We start from the raw sequence: 15,352 nt of genomic DNA, 5'->3' as shown, positions 1-15,352 counted from the left end.
TATTAACAATGAAGGCACAGTCGCAGTTTAGAAATTGCCCTTCAAATGTGAGCTTTGCAGAGTGGAGTTTCAATGAATGTCAATGGACTGCGTGAGTTGCAAACAAATGGTCATATTGTGAAAACTATCAGGACTATGGCTTAGCTGTCGGCATTTTTAGTGGCAGCAGGGATAGCTGAACGTTTTGATATAAGATTTGTGTAGGTGGGCCTGAAAATGAGGGAGTGGTGGCAGTTTAGAAATCACATCCTGATTTTTCAGCTTTTGCCAGCTCCCAGTCTAGCTTTGCCATTCATTCCTGTGGGACAAATTTCGCCAGAAGAACAACGATATTCCGTGAACCATTCGGCGAAACGTTCCACAAAGTAATCGCAATCCGATCGGGAACAATCTGCACGTTTTGGTATATTTTTGTCTATGTAGTCTAAAAACTGTGGGAGGAGTTAGGGTGGCAAATTTGGCTATAATAAGAATAAGAATAATAATAATAACTAGAAAAGCTACAATTTCTGGGGAAATTGTGTGAAGTGTTCTTGCCTCCACCAGTAGTCTACAACTGGAGTGGGCGGAGTGACTGTTATTATTTATATAGCACATTTAATTGCAACGTTGTTGCCCAAAGTGCTTCACAGTTACATTAAAACATACAGTTATAAAAACATTAGCAGGTGCAAAAGGCTTTGTCTATGACATCACTTGCTGCTGCAGCCTGGCACAAGTCAGAGTATTTTGGCAGTTGCCATCTTCAAATGGTCATATTTTAAACACTATTAATCCTACAGCGAAGAGCTTCACATTCTGAGAATCACAAGACCCAGACCTACATGTTGATGTATAGTATGTCTCTGAGATATTAACAATGAAGGCACAGTCGCAGTTTAGAAATTGCCCTTCAAATGTGAGCTTTGCAGAGTGGAGTTTCAATGAATGTCAATGGACTGCGTGAGTTGCAAACAAATGGTCATATTGTGAAAACTATAAGGAATACGACTTAGCTGTGGACATTTTTAGTGGCAGCAGGGATAGCTGAACGTTTTGATATAAGATTTGCGTAGGTGGGCCTGAAAATGAGGGAGTGGTGGCAGTTTAGAAATCATGTCCTGATTTTTCAGCTTTTGCCAGCTCCCACTCTAGCTTTGCCATTCATTCCTATGGGACAAATTTCGCCACAAGAACGACGATATTCCGTGAACCATTTGGCGAAACGTTCCACAAAGTAATAGCAATCCGATCGGGAACAATCTGCACGTTTTGGTATATTTTTGTCTATGTAGTCTAAAAACTGTGGGAGGAGTTAGGGTGGCAAATTTGGCTATAATAAGAATAAGAATAATAATAATAACTAGAAAAGCTACAATTTCTGGGGAAATTGTGTGAAGTGTTCTTGCCTCCACCAGTAGTCTACAACTGGAGTGGGCGGAGTGACTGTTATTATTTATATAGCACATTTAATTGCAACGTTGTTGCCCAAAGTGCTTCACAGTTACATTAAAACATACAGTTATAAAAACATTAGCAGGTGCAAAAGGCTTTGTCTATGACATCACTTGCTGCTGCAGCCTGGCACAAGTCAGAGTATTTTGGCAGTTGCCATCTTCAAATGGTCATATTTTAAACACTATTAATCCTACAGCGAAGAGCTTCACATTCTGAGAATCACAAGACCCAGACCTACATGTTGATGTATAGTATGTCTCTGAGATATTAACAATGAAGGCACAGTCGCAGTTTAGAAATTGCCCTTCAAATGTGAGCTTTGCAGAGTGGAGTTTCAATGAATGTCAATGGACTGCGTGAGTTGCAAACAAATGGTCATATTGTGAAAACTATAAGGAATACGACTTAGCTGTGGACATTTTTAGTGGCAGCAGGGATAGCTGAACGTTTTGATATAAGATTTGCGTAGGTGGGCCTGAAAATGAGGGAGTGGTGGCAGTTTAGAAATCACATCCTGATTTTTCAGCTTTTGCCAGCTCCCAGTCTAGCTTTGCCATTCATTCCTGTGGGACAAATTTCGCCAGAAGAACGACGATATTCCGTGAACCATTCGGCGAAACGTTCCACAAAGTAATAGCAATCCGATCGGGAACAATCTGCACGTTTTGGTATATTTTTGTCTATGTAGTCTAAAAACTGTGGGAGGAGTTAGGGTGGCAAATTTGGCTATAATAAGAATAAGAATAATAATAATAATAACTAGAAAAGCTACAATTTCTGGGGAAATTGTGTGAAGTGTTCTTGCCTCCACCAGTAGTCTACAACTGGAGTGGGCGGAGTGACTGTTATTATTTATATAGCACATTTAATTGCAACGTTGTTGCCCAAAGTGCTTCACAGTTACATTAAAACATACAGTTATAAAAACATTAGCAGGTGCAAAAGGCTTTGTCTATGACATCACTTGCTGCTGCAGCCTGGCACAAGTCAGAGTATTTTGGCAGTTGCCATCTTCAAATGGTCATATTTTAAACACTATTAATCCTACAGCGAAGAGCTTCACATTCTGAGAATCACAAGACCCAGGCCTACATTTTGATGTATAGTATGTCTCTGAGATATTAACAATGAAGGCACAGTCGCAGTTTAGAAATTGCCCTTCAAATGTGAGCTTTGCAGAGTGGAGTTTCAATGAATGTCAATGGACTGCGTGAGTTGCAAACAAATGGTCATATTGTGAAAACTATAAGGACTATGGCTTAGCTGTGGACATTTTTAGTGGCAGCAGGGATAGCTGAACGTTTTGATATAAGATTTGTGTAGGTGGGCCTGAAAATGAGGGAGTGGTGGCAGTTTAGAAATCATGTCCTGATTTTTCAGCTTTTGCCAGCTCCCACTCTAGCTTTGCCATTCATTCCTATGGGACAAATTGCGCCACAAGAACGACGATATTCCGTGAACCATTTGGCAAAATGTTCTACAAAGTAATAGCAATCCGATCGGGAACAATCTGCACGTTTTGGTAAATTTTCGGCTATGTAGTGTAAAAACTGTGGGAGGAGTTAGGGTGGCAAATTTGGCTATAATAAGAATAATAATAATAATATATATGTGAGATAATATTAAGTGGTCTTGCTATGCAAGAACACTTAATAACTAGAAAAGCTACAATTTTTGGGGAAATTGTGTGAAGTGTTCTTGCCTCCACCAGTAGTCTACAACTAATAATAATAATAATAAATATCCAAAAAATACCGGCACTCCAGGAATTCTCAGTGATACAAGTTTTCTTTTATTCAGTTCAGGAAGTGTAAAAACTGTGGGAGGAGTTAGGGTGGCAAATTTGGCTATAATAATAATAATAATAACTAGAAAAGCTACAATTTCTGGGGAAATTGTGAAGTGTTCTTGCCTCCACCAGTAGTCTACAACTGGAGTGGGCGGAGTAACTGTTATTATTTATTTATATAGCACATTTAATTGCAATGTTGTTGCCCAAAGTGCTTCACAGTTACATTAAAACATACAGTTATAAAAACATTAGCAGGTGTAAAAGGCTTTGTCTATGACATCACTTGCTGCTGCAGCCTTGCACAGGTCAGAGTATTTTTGCGGTTGCCATCTTCAAACGGTCGTATTTTAAAAACTATAAATCCTACAGTGAAGAGCTTTATATTGTGAGAATCACAAGACCCAGACCTACATTTTGATGTATAGTATGTCTCTGAGATATTAACAATGAAGGCACAGTCGCAGCTTAGAAATTGCCCTTCAAATGTGAGCTTTGCAGAGTGGAGTTTCAATGAATGTCAATGGACTGCGTGAGTTGCAAACAAATGGTCATATTGTGAAAACTATCAGGACTATCAGGACTATCCGATCGGGAACAATCTGCACGTTTGGTAAATTTTCGTCTATGTAGTGTAAAAACTGTGGGAGGAGTTAGGGTGGCAAATTTGGCTATAATAAGAATAAGAATAATAATAATAATAATAATAATAATATATATGTGAGATAACATTAAGTGGTCTTGCTATGCAAGAACACTTAATAATAATAATATATATGTGAGATAACATTAAGTGGTCTTGCTATGCAAGAACACTTAATAATAATAATAATATATATGTGAGATAACATTAAGTGGTCTTGCTATGCAAGAACACTTAATAATATATATGTGAGATAACATTAAGTGGTCTTGCTATGCAAGAACACTTAATAATAATAATTGAACATGAGGGGTGAAGGAGAGGTTGGAGTCAAAAAGAACACCCAGGCAGATAGCCTGTGAGGTAGAGGTGATGGTGGCGCTGTTGACTTGGAGGGAGACAGACACGGGAGTAGCAACACTTGAGGGAGGAAAGACCAGAAGTTCTGTTTTGGACAGGTTGAGTTTAACCCCTTAAGGACACATCACATGTCTGACATGTCATGATTCCCTTTTATTCCAGAAGTTTGGTCCTTAAGGGGTTAAGGAAGTGAGCAGCCATCCAGTTGGAAATCGCAGAGAGGCAGTCAGAGACACGAGTCAAGATGGGCGGAGAGAGATCAGGAGAGGACAGTAGATTTGCGTGTCATCTGCATAGAAATGACATTGGAAGCCAAAGGAGCTGATGAGTTTACCAAGGGAGGCAGTATAGATAGAGAACAGTAGGGGACCAAGGACAGAACCTTGGGGGACGCCGACAGAGAGTGGTTGGGGGCAGTGGTGTATCCTGGTTTTGTGCTGCCCTGGGCTGGTTGCAGGGCTGGCGGCTGGCGAGGGAGCACTTCCTCTGAGCTGTCTGCTCAGCTCCCTCGCGCGCCGCCCGCAGAGTGAGGCTGGGAGGCGGAGCCGGAATATGACATTATATTCCGGCTCCCAGCCTCACTCTGCGGCGCGCGAGGGAGCTGAGCAGACAGCTCAGAGGAAGTGCTCCCTCGCCAGCCGCCAGCCCTGCAACCAGCCCAGCATGTCAGTTAGCCGCAAGGCTAACAAGACATTTGCCCTAGGCGTTTGGGGACGGCTTTTTTTTGCCGCCCCCTGGAAAATGACGCCCAAGGCAAATGCCTTGTTTGCCTCGTGGCTAAAACGTCCCTGGTTGGGGGGAAGAGGCAGAGTCAGAGAAAGAAACACTGAAAGAGCGCTGGGAGAGGTATGAGGAGCACCAGGAGAGAGCAATATCCCGTAGACCAAAATTACGGAGAATGCGAGGGCGGAGTTTGACCACCGAGCTGTGCGGACGCACCTGCCACAAGCTCCGAACCGGCGGCCGCTGGACGCATGGACCAGCATGGAACACGAGCATAACAGCCACAACAAATGAAGGGGCAACAGACCCACGAGGTACAGCCAATATGGCCGCCCGACCTAAGTGGAGAAAGCAGAGCACCTGCCCCGAGGCGCACACATCCCCAATAGAAATATTTGACAGGATCTGCGCTGGCCTCAGGGCAGAACTGCAAAGTCGAGGGGCGACTCACCGCCAAGCTGATCTAATGGTGGCCTCCTGGATACGACCAGCAGCGCGACGCAGGTACTACAAGCAGGCACCCCGAGCATCCAAGATGGCCATCACGCACAATGGATACCGGAGGGCCTCGCGGCGGGACTCGGCACCAGGCCTCTCGGACTCATGCACCCACCCGCACACAAGCAATACCAGGACCTCAAACCCAGCGCACACAAATAAAGCACCTGACCTTAAACCCGGCTACCAGTGCAGCACCAGGCGCCTCTTCCTAACAGCGGCTGCAACACAAGCGACCGCGAGACAGCACACCAAGAAGAGACACACTAAAGCTGACTCCCGAAACGGAGATACAGGACCCTGCGACCGAGGCTCAGCTCACAAAGACCACGTGAAGTGGCCCAGTAAAGGCATCGGCTAAATCTCTGAGCCTCCGAGACTGGCGCTACCTACCTACCTGTTGCCGGACTATCCACAACTGCCGACCACCCTTACCTTTCATATGGACGCACTCCAGACCCGCAGACCAGAGAGCCAGGTCATGAAGGACTGGGGGACATACTTTGCCTCACAATTGGGTACCGGGCTGATGTTTGCCTCTATTTTAATGTTTAACAGTTATTATTTAGCAGGTTACTGCCCGGATAAAGTACGCTTTGTCTCCTAGGCCCCCATGGCCATCTACCAGCTTAATGCAGCCTATTAAGTCTCCCCAATAATTCAGACACGTTGCTTATACATATTGAGAATATATACAGCATTGCTAGTACAAACCATTGTAGCTACATAAGTGATGGTACATTAAGCACTCAGCTACTGTCTGTATACTGATGAGCCACCCTGAAACGCCTAATACCTTACTGCCATCCTGAGCATTCATTCATTCCCTGCATAAAGTTACTCATGATCTCAGTTACTACTACTAACAATGTGCAGGGCTGCTATATAACTATAAATCTACGGAAAACGCATGACTACTATATACAAAAATGTGCACTTCTTTTATATGCCATGACAATGTATAACGGTTTTGACTCTGTTGGTTTGTTTTGCTGTTGTGGCATTGCAGACCAGTTTTGTAATTCTCTGCACGAAAAATAAAGAATAAAAAAAAATAGAAAATTACGGAGAATGCGAAGAAGCTGTTGATGATCAACAGTGTCAAAAGCAGCAGAAAGATCACGGAGAATTAGGATAGAATATTGGTCGCGAGATTTAGCAGCAATTAAATCACTGGATATTTTGGTCACAGCCGTTTCGACAGAATGACCAGCATGGAATCCAGACTGAAGGGGGTGAAGCAGAGAGTTGGATTCGAGAAAGTCTGTCAATCTGGTGTACACAACTCTGTCTAGGATCTTGGAGGCAAATGGCATTAGCGATATAGGGCGGTAGTTGGATGGGGAGTTGGGGACAAGGCTGGGCTTTTTCAGATTGTGTGAGGGAAATGTGCCAGAGGAATGGGAGAGATTGAAAATTTTAGTGAGAGGAAGAGCAAGAGAGGGAGACAAGGTGTGGATGAGACACGAGGGAATAGGATCAAGGGAACAGGTGGTGGGGCGGGAGGACCGGAGCAGAGCATAAACCTCTTCTGCTGCAGCAGGTGCAAATGAGTGTAGAATCTCTGTTCCACATCTCAATCTTGTGATACACTCTCTGCATACTTCTGAATCAATAGAGGCCCCAAATAAGCTTCAGGGTTATCCACATACTGATTAAACTCCCTAAAACCTACGAATGAATCTCCGACTGACCCGCTTGCACTCCACTTTGTGTTTTGTTATCTTGTTAATTTTTCAAATAATTTGTATTTGTAATTTGTCTATCCGCCTAGTCAGTATTTAGAATATAATAACTGTAAACCCAATTATGCAATTAACTGGACACTGTTATTTGTCTGTATTAATGTTATATAAAAAATAAAAACTATATTTAAAAAAAATGAAAGTTGTATGGAAAAAGTTCTGCCCTCAGTTGTTTGGTACTAATGTTGAAGGGTTGGAAGTAGAAATTGTACAGCAGAACACAGAAGCAATTGTTACTCTTGCCAACAGATTGGATCTGGACGTCTCTGCCACTGATGTAAATGACCTTCTTGAAGCACACAAGGAAGAACTTACAAATGAAGACCTCTTAGATATGGAAGAACAAGAGGAAGTTGAAGAGGTAGAAGATGTTACTGCACCTGAAACTCCTGTTCGTTCTTTCACTTTTAAAGGCCTTGAGGAAGCATTTCAACACAAGATTCTAACTTTGAGAGAAGTACCACAGTTGCTGGGGATCTAAAAAATGCTTACGTCTGCTATAAGGAAATTTACAAAGAAAAAAAAAAGAATGTGTTGGAAGCAAACCACTATCACAGCTTGTCTACAGAAAGGTGTTGTGACTTGTTCTGTCTCAAACGAACCAGAAACAAGTGAGGTGCAGACTTCAACAAGTACCAGACAACTGAGGGTGATCTGTGCGCTGCCCCATTCATCGTCTCTGCAACGTCTCTTCATTGTGGAAGATGATGATTGAGGATAATTTGATGAAGAATTCAATATGGTATGTATTTTTTTTTTAATGTTCCTACAACATATATGCACTGTATCTTTCCATGTATAAGACGCCCCAATGTATAAGACGACCCCAAAATTAAGAAATACATATTTTAAACATCAAACAGAACGACTTTGAAATTTTCAAAGCACCGGTATATTTTGCAGCTCCAGCTCTCCCCCCTGTACTTTACTCTTGATATTTTTATGGTATGTACAGTATTTACTCCCCGAGTACCTATTTCATTTTAACATTCCGCCGGCTCCCTGAGTGCTGAAAGAGTGTACATGTGGAGTGGGGGGCCTGGACAGAGCAGTGACTGAGGAGCTGCGCCTGACCTGGTGAGTGTTGCAGCCAATGCAAGATATTCCCCTTAGCTCTCACTTTATGAACTTGGCTTCCGAACCAATTCATTCTTAAACTAGGGAACTACCTTTATATTTAAATTGAGTTATTTTGGAAGAGCTGTGGTATGTAACTCTTTAGTTTTCTAACATGGTAAAAGCACTATTATCCTGATAACTAAAGTGAACCACACATCTGGGGCTTTAGCACCAAAATCACACCCTAATGATGATAACAACACATTTTTCAGAATGGCACTTTACAGATGCTATGTGAAGACGCCTTTCTGGTGCAGTGAGCAGGTGCTTCACTAGAACTGCGTGAGGAGATACTATGACGTGCACTCTAACATTTCTTACCGATTCTTCTTCAATAGGTCAAGCTCCTGGTTTTCCAATCTTATAATCTTCACCCCTTTGTTTTCCACCACTTCCCTCCATTCGGTGATTGCATTGGTCTCATCCAATATCAGGGAGTATACTGTGAGGCATATGGGGAGGATTCCTGGGCTCCCAAGTTTGACCCGGTTCACAATACTCATTGGGTTCAGCAGGGCATTGGCCGTTACTAAATCTCCCTCTTCCAGCAGGACATGGACGCACTCCGTGTGCCCACAGTACTCTGCACCCACTGTTCTGGTCCCAGGGTCTAGCAGAAGAGTTGATATTAGATCTCCGGTACCGGCTGCTATAAGACGCACAGTATTGTCTGCACACACACACAAGGCTCTGGATGGTAACTGCCCTTGACTCGTTGTGATGTTGGTCAACATGACTCCTACAGGAGCGTGTAGCTGATATAGTTTGTGTACTTGCCACACATCAAGAACACAACTCATCTGTGAAACAACAAATGTCTCATCTTCATCAAACATCTCCAACTTCAGCACCATCCCTGTCAACTGTTGTTCCCCAACCTGCTCATTGGTCTCCAGATCCCAAGAACGCAAGGTGGAATCTTCAGAACCTGAGTAAACAGTCATACCAGATACATCTAGAGACAGAGCAGTTACTGGACCTGTGGTGAAAGAGAGACAGAAAGAGCTCAAATATAAAACAGAGTAACATGAGAAAAGGGTCTTCTAAATACCAATACATCCTAAATCAGAACTGTCAATAGATAGCTATATAGATAGCTATATACCTTACCTGTACTGATCAGTTTCTCACTTGTACAACCCCATTGGCAGCTTCATCTCCCACCTGGACACCACACAGACACAGATCTCTGCTGTACACTTTATGTACATAGCCTTACAGCTCACCTGAGTGTCCCAAATATGCAGCTTTCAATTGTGCCTCTCCATTCCAGATCTTAATAGATCCGTCTCTGGATCCAGATATCAGGAGCTGAAGAAATTCTGAGTATAAAAGCCCCGTAATTCTCCTGTGGAAAGAGAGCATTTTTCTATTTGTAGACTATTTAAATGTCTATAATACACAATTATACTTTGTATTGCAGTTGTGTTCTTTCATACTGTTTGTGCTATTTAAAAATTATTTTTACACTAAATGTTACTTTATCTCAGGGAGGAGACTGCATTCTCTCCACAGGTAATATATCCTCAAGAAGCTACAACAACAAATCCTTCTCTTCATTTAATATGGGCATTCCACCTTATAATATCTCCTGTCCATCCCACAGTCTATGTACCCATCACCTCACAGAGTCTCCTATCTCCTCTCACTGATTACCTGTCCATCCCACAGTCTATGTACCCATCACCTCACAGAGTCTCCTATCACTGATTACCTGTCCATCCCACAGTCTATGTACCCATCACCTCACAGAGTCTCCTATCACTGATTACCTGTCCATCCCACAGTCTATGTACCTATCACCTCACAGAGTCTCCTATCTCCTTTTACTGATTACCTGTCCATCCCACAGTCTATGTACCCATCACCTCACAGAGTCTCCTATCACTGATTACCTGTCCATCCCACAGTCTACGTACCCATCACCTCACAGTGTCTCCTCTCACTGATTACCTGCCCATCCCACAGTCTATGTACCCATCACCTCACAGAGTCTCCTATCTCATTTTACTGATTACCTGTCCAGCCCACAGTCTATGTACCCATCACCTCACAGAGTCTCCTATCACTGATTACCTGTCCATCCCACAGTCTATGTACCTATCACCTCACAGTGTCTCATATCTCCTTTCACTGATTACCTGTCCATCCCACAGTCTATGTACCCATCACCTCACAGAGTCTCCTTTCACTGGTTACCTGTCCATCTCACAGTCTATGTACCCATCACCTTCCAGAGTCTCCTATCTCCTCTCACTGATTACCTGCCCATCCCACAGTCTATGTACCTATCACCTCACAGAGTCTCCTATCTCATTTTACTGATTACCTGTCCAGCCCACAGTCTATGTACCCATCACCTCACAGAGTCTCCTATCACTGATTACCTGTCCATCCCACAGTCTATGTACCTATCACCTCACAGTGTCTCATATCTTCTTTCACTGATTACCTGTCCATCCCACAGTCTACGTACCCATCACCTCACAGAGTCTCCTTTCACTGATTACCTGTCCATCTCACAGTCTATGTACCTATCACCTCACAGTGTCTCCTATCTCCTCTCACTGATTACCTGTTCATCCCACAGTCTATGTACCTATCACCTCACAGTGTCTCCTATCTCCTCTCACTGATTACCTGTCCATCCCACAGTCTATGAACCCATCACCTCACAGTGTCTCCTATCTCATCTCACTGATTACCTGTCCATCCCACAGTCTATGTACCTATCACCTCACAGTGTCTCATATCACTGATTACCTGTTCATCCCTATCTATGTACCTATCACCCTATCTATGTACCTATCATCTATGTACCTATCACCTCACAGAGTCTCCTATCTCCTCTCACTGATTACCTGTCCATCCCACAGTCTATGTACCTATCACCTCACAGTGTCTCCTATCTCCTCTCACTGATTACCTGTTCATCCCACAGTCTATGTACCCATCACCTCACAGTGTCTCCTATCTCCTCTCACTGATTACCTGTCCATCCCACAGTCTATGTACCCATCACCTCACAGTGTCTCCTATCACTGATTACCTGTCCATCTCACAGTCTACGTACCCATCACCTCACAGTGTCTCCTATCTCCTCTCACTGATTACCTGTTCATCCCACAGTCTATGTACCTATCACCTCACAGAGTCTCCTATCTCCTCTCACTGATTACCTGTCCATCCCACAGTCTATCTACCCATCACATCACAGTGTCTCCTATCTCCTCTCACTGATTACCTGTCCATCTCACAGTCTATGTACCTATCACCTCACAGTGTCTCCTATCTCATCTCACTGATTACCTGTCCATCCCACAGTCTACCTATCACCTCACAGTGTCTCATATCACTGATTACCTGTTCATCCCTATCTATGTACCTATCACCCTATCTATGTACCTATCATCTATGTACCTATCATCTATGTACCTATCATCTATGTACCTATCTCCTCTCACTGATTACCTGTCCATCCCACAGTCTATGTACCTATCACCTCACAGTGTCTCCTATCTCCTCTCACTGATTACCTGTCCATCCCACAGTCTATCTACCCATCACCTCACAGTGTCTCCTATCTCCTCTCACTGATTACCTGTCCATCTCACAGTCTATGTACCTATCACCTCACAGTGTCTCCTATCTCCTCTCACTGATTACCTGTTCATCCCACAGTCTATGTACCTATCACCTCACAGTGTCCCATATCACTGATTACCTGTCCATCCCACAGTCTATCTACCCATCACCTCACAGTGTCTCCTATCTCCTCTCACTGATTACCTGTCCATCCCACAGTCTACGTACCCATCACCTCACCGAGTCTCCTCTCACTGATTACCTGTTCATCCCACAGTCTATCTACCCATCACCTCACAGAGTCTCCTCTCACTGATTACCTGTTCATCCCACAGTCTATCTACCTATCACCTCACAGTGTCTCCTATCTCCTCTCACTGATTACCTGTCTATCCCACAGTCTATGTACCTATCACCTCACAGTATTTCAAATCAATGCTACAAAACACAGATTATCGGCATGTTTAGTTATTAAGATTTAGTATCTCACCTGTGGTGCAGATCTCTTCGAATTCTCAGTAGATTCCCACTATTTAAGTCATATTCCCACACACTAGTCCTACATACTGCAAAACATGTATGTGGCAGTGCTGATGCTGTATCCAAAGCGATGACAGTAACTCTGTCCTGCTCTGTCATCCCCTGATTGAGGAATTGCTGACAGGTGAGATTACGTGTGCTGTGACTAAATGTCCACACAGTGACTCCGCCACATCCACCACTTAGAACATGGTTTCTGCCTGAATCGTAAGCAGAACAGGACACACCCTGCTTCACTGGACACCGTGACACCATGGCCAGAGACTGGTCCAGCACCAGCAGTTCCTCGTGGCTCCATGCTACGTATTGCTGCACCTGCCACGCGTACAGTATTCCACAAAGAGGCCACATGAAATGTACACATCTCCCCACTTGTCCTCCTATGTCATGCTGCTGAATATGTCCAACAGAATCAATAGACACAAAGAGGTGTAGCGTAGGTATGTAGGTGACATATTTAATGGATTTGGTAAATGGAATACGAAGCAGAAGATGCAGGCCATGGTGCAGAACTTGAGCCTGGAGATCCTCTCCTTTCACCTGTAAACATAACACATGGTTCAGGGTAGTTATGCAAATCTGCTACATAAAGAGGATACAGAAAACTTGTGATTGGATCACTTAGAAAAATCTGTTACAGCAATGAAATAAAGATAATGTAAGCAAAAATCCGAGGTCAGATGATATTCACCCATGAGTAATTAGGGAACTAAGGCGTTGATTTAATTCCAGTCATGCCCCTCCGTGAGGTCATTAGTAAATTATAAAGTGGGTGGGGGGCTTAGTGCGTTTTTTTGCAATCTGATCTCAGGGCGAGTGGGTGGTAGGTAAGCTATTTATATTAGGGGTGGCTAGAAGCTTTGGGATCCTTCACTGCAGTTTAGTAGATATGTCCATATTCACAGCACGGTGGTTGGGGACAGAAGGGATGTTTTAAAACTCCCTTATACTAATATAGGTTTCCTATTGACCCTTACCTTTTAATTAATTTCTTTTCTTTTTTTTTTTATATTTATACTCTTTATTGAATTTTTTTTTTTTTTTTACACAATACAGTAAATAAACATAGCACAGTGTTTAAGATTTTACTAACAGAAAATTATCAATTCATTAATAATTCTTATCGGAATTAACATAATATCTCTAAATCTGACTTCTTCCCTCATATCTATCCACTTATTATCTGTAGACTCGTCTCAAACATACCATAAGACATAAACAGACATTAAACACATGGTCATATTGCAATTTACATAAAAAGTGAAGCGAAACTCGCTGAAGCTCTGGAGGAGTTGGTCAGATAACTCACAATTACTCAACTGCTGCTATATCGTAACTTAGAGAGCCATAAGTTGTAACTATCCTGTTGCCCTCTAATTAGACCACGTTCCATTTTTAATTGAAATTTCACTTGTTCCTTAGCTACCGGCCATGTTGGTACTAAAGTTGTTTTCCAGTACCTAGCAATAGTCATTTGTGCAGCCATCAATATATGAACTATCAAGGGGACTGCTTTTTTGGCTGCTTGCCGGATGTCTAGTTGTAGTAGACATGTCTGTGGTGAAAAGGTTAGGTCAACCAAAATTAAAGCTTTTATCTTAAGTAAAATCATTTTCCAAAACAATTGTATAGGCCCGCAGTCCCACCACACATGTAAGTAATTCCCATATTCTAAGTTGCATCTCCAGCAGTTAGAATGGTAGGAATTTTAAACTGACACTCTGCTAGGTTGAGGCAGTATATATTTTTTATAAACTAAATTTAAGGCATCTCTCCATTGTTTGTAACTAATCTGAATGTTAAGGTCTCTCTGCTATGTTTTAATTATAGCTTCCAGGGGTTTGTCTGGGTCCCTCGATAAGAGTCTTATACCCAAAGCTAACAGTTTATTTGGTGAGTCTTTCCTGAGTGTATCTTCTAACCAGATTATTTGATTGGATCTTTCTCTAACAACATACTGCTGGCAGAAACATTTTAACCTTAAATAGATTTAAAAAAACAAAAACCTCCTTATTCTCTATATTGTATCTCCGTTTTAGGGCTTGAAAATCCATCCAAGAATTTTTATCTAATAAATCCCCCTTTTCTGTCCATCTTTGCAAATTAACATTGGACATATAAAATGATAAATTCACTAGTGGTAATGAGGGAATTAACTTATTGTGTAGACCTATTAGGTGTCTGATTTTCTCCCAATCTTTTAAAGTGCCATTCAGAACAGCACTGTGAGATATAAACTTGGGTGGATCATGGTCTTTTGACTTAACCGTCCAAAAAAGTGGACTCAAATCTTGGAGCGGACCTTCAATATGGGTTAGATCTTGTTCTAATTTATACCACATCTCATTTTTAGCTTCGCTTAGTTGAGTAATAACCGCATGTGTGAAGCTTGAGGCTTTTTGATAGTCTCTTAAAATAGGAACCCCCAGTCCCCCTAATTTCACTTTTAAAGATGGCCGATTCAAGCTTATTCTTGGGGATTTACCTAGCCATATATATTTATTTATAAAAGATTGTGGTAGTGTCACCCAACTATCTGGACAAGGTAGAGGGACCATTCTAAATAGGTAAACCCATTTTGGTATAATATAAGACCTAATTACATTAATATGGCCCCACCACAACATTTCAAGATTTGAATGAATTTCTTTAATGGTTATGACACTTGACACTCACATGTATTGGCAATTTTATTTCAAACAGTCAACCCATTTATAAGATTCAGCTTCTGAGATTCCGGCTGGAATTAAATACAGTTGGAACCAGAAAGAAAGGATGAGAAATAGTCAATACTTATCAACGGTTTTAGGTCTCAAAAATTAGATTGAATGTGGTAAAATCCAAATCTTTCAGTAATTTTAACCTATGGATTGTTAAGCAAATGCATTGCCCTTATTCATGAAGTGACCAAAA

At 42.3% G+C, this 15,352-nt stretch overlaps 1 protein-coding gene across 1 annotated transcript in view; it reads right to left on the bottom strand.

Annotated features, from left to right (window-relative positions):
• Positions 1-15,352, bottom strand: part of WDR97 (WD repeat domain 97) — a 301,022-nt gene that overhangs the window by 257,536 nt on the left and 28,134 nt on the right. Inside the window, exons 3-5 of the mRNA XM_063450904.1 lie at positions 12,390-12,979; positions 9,541-9,662; positions 8,636-9,293 (exon numbers count right to left, since the gene is read on the bottom strand). Coding sequence (XP_063306974.1) covers positions 8,636-9,293; positions 9,541-9,662; positions 12,390-12,979 — 1,370 coding nt within the window. The remainder of the gene's footprint in view (positions 1-8,635; positions 9,294-9,540; positions 9,663-12,389; positions 12,980-15,352) is intronic.

Source organism: Pelobates fuscus, chromosome 4 (assembly GCF_036172605.1).
Source record: "Pelobates fuscus isolate aPelFus1 chromosome 4, aPelFus1.pri, whole genome shotgun sequence".
Taxonomy (NCBI): Eukaryota; Metazoa; Chordata; class Amphibia; order Anura; family Pelobatidae; genus Pelobates; species Pelobates fuscus.
This window is presented reverse-complemented; position numbering and strand designations above follow the sequence as displayed.